The sequence below is a fragment of the Quercus robur genome, chromosome 5 (assembly GCF_932294415.1).
Source record: "Quercus robur chromosome 5, dhQueRobu3.1, whole genome shotgun sequence".
Classification (NCBI taxonomy): domain Eukaryota; kingdom Viridiplantae; phylum Streptophyta; class Magnoliopsida; order Fagales; family Fagaceae; genus Quercus; species Quercus robur.
In genome coordinates, this window is record NC_065538.1 from 53,262,903 (window position 1) to 53,266,764 (window position 3,862).

At 40.5% G+C, this 3,862-nt stretch overlaps 1 protein-coding gene across 1 annotated transcript; it reads left to right on the forward strand.

Annotated features, from left to right (window-relative positions):
• Positions 1-232: 232 nt before the first annotated feature.
• On the forward strand, positions 233-1,972 carry LOC126728353 (uncharacterized). The gene is made up of 2 exons (XM_050434195.1): positions 233-1,412; positions 1,602-1,972. The coding sequence occupies exons 1-2, from the start codon at positions 233-235 to the stop codon at positions 1,970-1,972; spliced, it is 1,551 nt and encodes a 516-aa protein (XP_050290152.1).
• Positions 1,973-3,862: the final 1,890 nt, after the last annotated feature.

Consider the following 3,862-nt stretch of genomic DNA (forward strand, 5'->3'; position numbering starts at 1 on the left):
GGTCAATCTCGATCAGATTAAGGCAATTAATAGTCTACAACCACCTCAGAATCCCAAGGAAGTCCAAAAGCTAACAGGAATGACTGCTGCTTTGAACCGGTTCATCTCTCATTCAGCGGACAGATGCAGACCCTTCTTCCTGTTGTTGAATAAGTGAAAGGGATTTAAGTGGACCGAAAAGTGTGCCTCGACCTTTCGACAATTTAAGGAATTCCTTTTTCGGCCACCTATCATGTCTAGGCCTGAAATGGACGAGGTCCTATTTGCTTATATTGTTATGGCCCTTCACGTTGTAAGCTTAGTATTGGTGCGAGTTGATAATGGTGTACAGAGGCCAGTTTACTATGTAAGCAAATCTTTGCATGAAGCCAAGGTTCGTTACCTACCATTAGAGAAGGCCATTCTGGCGATGGTGCACGTAACACGTAAACTCCCCCACTACTTCCAATCACATACAATCGTTGTCCTGACCCAACTTCCGCTTAGGTCTCTGCTTCGAAGCGCTGATTACACACGGAGGATTGCCAAATGGGGTACAATCCTAGGAGCTTTTGACATCAAGTACATGCCTTGCACCTTTATTAAGGGTTTGGTCCTTACAGATTTGGTAGCTGAGTTCGTGAAAACCTCATTACAAGAAAAGGTAGAGAAGCAAAGCATGGATGGAAAATCAGTTGGTATGGTCTCCTTGCAAGAGCCCTTATCTTGGAAGGTATATGTTGATGGTACAGCAAATCAAAGGGGAGCTGGAGTAGGGCTAGTTCTAGTATCTCCCGAGAAGATCACCATTGAGAAATCATTGAGACTGTACTTCTCGGCCACAAACAACAAGGCTAAGTATGAGGCTTTATTAGTAGGGATGACCATAGTTCAAAAAATAGGCGGAAAAGCAGTAGAGATATTCTCAGCTTCAAGATTGGTCGTAGGCCAGGTGAAGGGGGAATTAGAAGCTAGAGACATGAGAATGCAGGAATATTTGAATCAGGTTAGGCACTTACAATCAGGGTTTGAATCTTTCAACTTGCTGCATATCCCTAAGAGTGGAAACACACATGCAAATTCCCTGGCTACTCTTGCAACCTCCTCGGCACAGGGTTTACCTCAGGTCATACTTGTTGAAAACTTGTGCAAGCCCACTGAGGTGAAAAGGGACATGGTCCAAATCCATCAAATCAAGGCAGGGCCTAGCTGGATGGATCCTATAATGTTATTCCTTAAAAATGATATCTTGCTCGAGGAGAAGTCAGAAGCTGAAAAGGTGCGAAGAAAGGCCCTTCAGTTTTGGCTGTCCGAGGACCAAAAATTATGCAAGCGCTTTTTTTCTGGGCCATACTTGCTATGTATACACCCTGAAGCATCAGAACTACTGCTTGAGGAGTTACATGAAGGAATTTGTGGGAGCCATATAGGAGGTAGATCTTTGTCTCACCGATCCCTCACTTAAGGATATTGGTGGCCAAGCATGCAAAAGGAAGCACAAGAATATGTGAAGAAGTGTGACAAATACCAAATATTTGCACCAAAAATTCATCAATTGAGAGGAGTCCTTAATCTTTTGTCCAGCCCTTGGCCATTTACTCGATGGGGCTTGGACATTGTAGGTCATTTCCTTAAGGCTGTAGGGAATAAAAGGTATTTGCTGGTCGACACAGATTACTTCACCAAATGGGTTGAAACTGAACCATTGGCCAATATCAGGGACGTGGATGCTAAGAGATTTGTTTGGAAGAATATTGTCACTCGGTTTGGGATCCCTCATACCCTCATCTCAGATAACAGCCTTCAGTTTGATAGTAAGGCCTTTAGGAGGTACTGTTGTGACTTGGGAATTACAAATAGGTATTCCACCCCGGCTTATCTTCAAGGGAATGGCCAAGCCGAGGCTTTTAATAAGGTCATAGTGAATGGACTCAAGAAAAGGTTGGACGATGCAAAGGGAAAATTGGTAGAAGAGTTGTCACACGTCCTTTGAACATATCAGACCACCCTTCGTAGGTCAACGGGGAGACACATTTTTCAATAACTTATGGTCCCGAGGCTGTTATCCCTTTAGAGACTAGATTCCTGACGTTTAGAACAAGTTCTTTCACTCCAAGCAACAATGATGAGTTGTTAGGGAAGAGCTTAGACTTAAATAAAGAGCGAAGAGAAAATGCTATGGTCCAATTGGCCTATTATCAACACAAACTCAAGCAAGGGTATGATGCCAATGTGAAGCTAAGACCACTAGCACTTGGAGACTTGGTGTTAAGAAAAGTTTTTGGTACTACTAAGAACCCAGCCTAAGGAAAGTTGGGGCCTAACTGGGAAGGACCATATTGCGTCACATCAGTGGTAGGAATAAGTGCATGTTACCTTGAAGATCTAGATGGAAATGTTATACCATGCCCCTGGAATGTAAACAACCTGAGAATGTATTATTATTAATAAAAGTTGTCTTTACCATATTTTTGGTTTATTATATTATGTGTCATGCGTTCTATTATTTGTTGAATATCAAACAGAATCTTGGTTATGTCTGGCTCCTCGGACTACTGACCTTGGGTAAATTGATATTCTAAGACATCTATCTAAGTATTAAACAGAACCTTAGTCATGCCTGGTTCCTCAAACCACATACTTGGGTAAATTAATACTCCCTGATATCTATCTAAGTGTTAAACAGAACCTTAGTCATGCCTGGCTCCTCGGACCATATGCTTTGGGTAAATTAACACTCTATGACATCTTTCTAAGTATTGAACAGAACCTTAGTCATGTCTGGTTCCTCGAACCACATACTTTGGGTAAATTAATACTCCCTGACATCTATCTAAGTATTAAACAGAATCTTAGTCATGTTTGGCTCCTCAAATCATATGCTTTGGGTAAATTAACACTCTATGACATCTTTCTAAGTATTAAACAAAACCTTAGTCATGCCTGGCTCCCCGAACCACGAGTTTTGGGTAAATTAATACTTAATAACATCTGTTTAAGTGTTAAACAAAACCTTAGTCATGTCTGGCTTCTCGGACCACATACTTTGGGTAAATTATACATAATTTATTTATTTTCCTAAGTGTCAAAATAGATCCCAGGTTATACTCAACTCCTCGGATCACTGGCCTTGAGTAAGTTAATGTTCTTGGATATTAATCTAAGTGTTGGGCAGAATAAGGGTTGTTTGCCTTGCTTATTTTTTGATAAATACATTGTTCATCTCTATAAGATTCAGTCTTCCCTGCTGGAGGTCTAGTTGTCATTACAAGCATATGATCATTCTCTTTATTGTTTATACTTGTTCAGTTTATCTGAATTAGCAGTAATGCGTTATTATCAGTTCTTGTTAGAATATGAGTAGCAGCAATTCAATACTGCTAGCAACATCATTAATCCTAAATCTAATCAAAGAGCAAAATTATAACTACACCAACCAAAGAATAAATATTGTAAGGAAAAGTAAAGGTTCATAAAGTAAAAAGTGAAGTCTTTTCATTAGATAAAATGAAAGTATAATACATTCAATGACAGATTGTCACTACAAAAGAAAAAATACACAAGGAAAGCTACAAAAGAAAAAGAAAGGGAAAGAAGAAATAAAATCCTAGAGCTAAGCCTAGGAACTGAGAAGAGGGTCTTATTTGTTTCTAGACTTGGAGGTAGGAACATTTTTGGCCTTGGCAGCATCTTTGCATTTGTCCTCAGACTCCTTTGCCATGGCAACAGCGTCTTTGGCCTTGGCCGCGTCCTTGGACTTATCCTCAGCATCTTTTGTCTTCTCAATGTCCTTGGCCTTAGCAGCGTCCTTGGCCTCTATTAAAGCAGAGATTTCCTTTCCCTTACTCTTTTCCTTGGCCTTATCAACCCTAAGGCCTTGCTC

Coding starts and splice junctions, on each gene's coding strand:
- LOC126728353 (XM_050434195.1), top strand. CDS start 233: ATGTCTAGGCCTGAAATGGACGAGGTCCTATTTGCTTATATTGTTATG. Junction 1,413..1,601: donor TTGTGGGAGCCATATAGGAG/GTAGATCTTTGT, acceptor TGGACATTGTAG/GTCATTTCCTTAAGGCTGTA.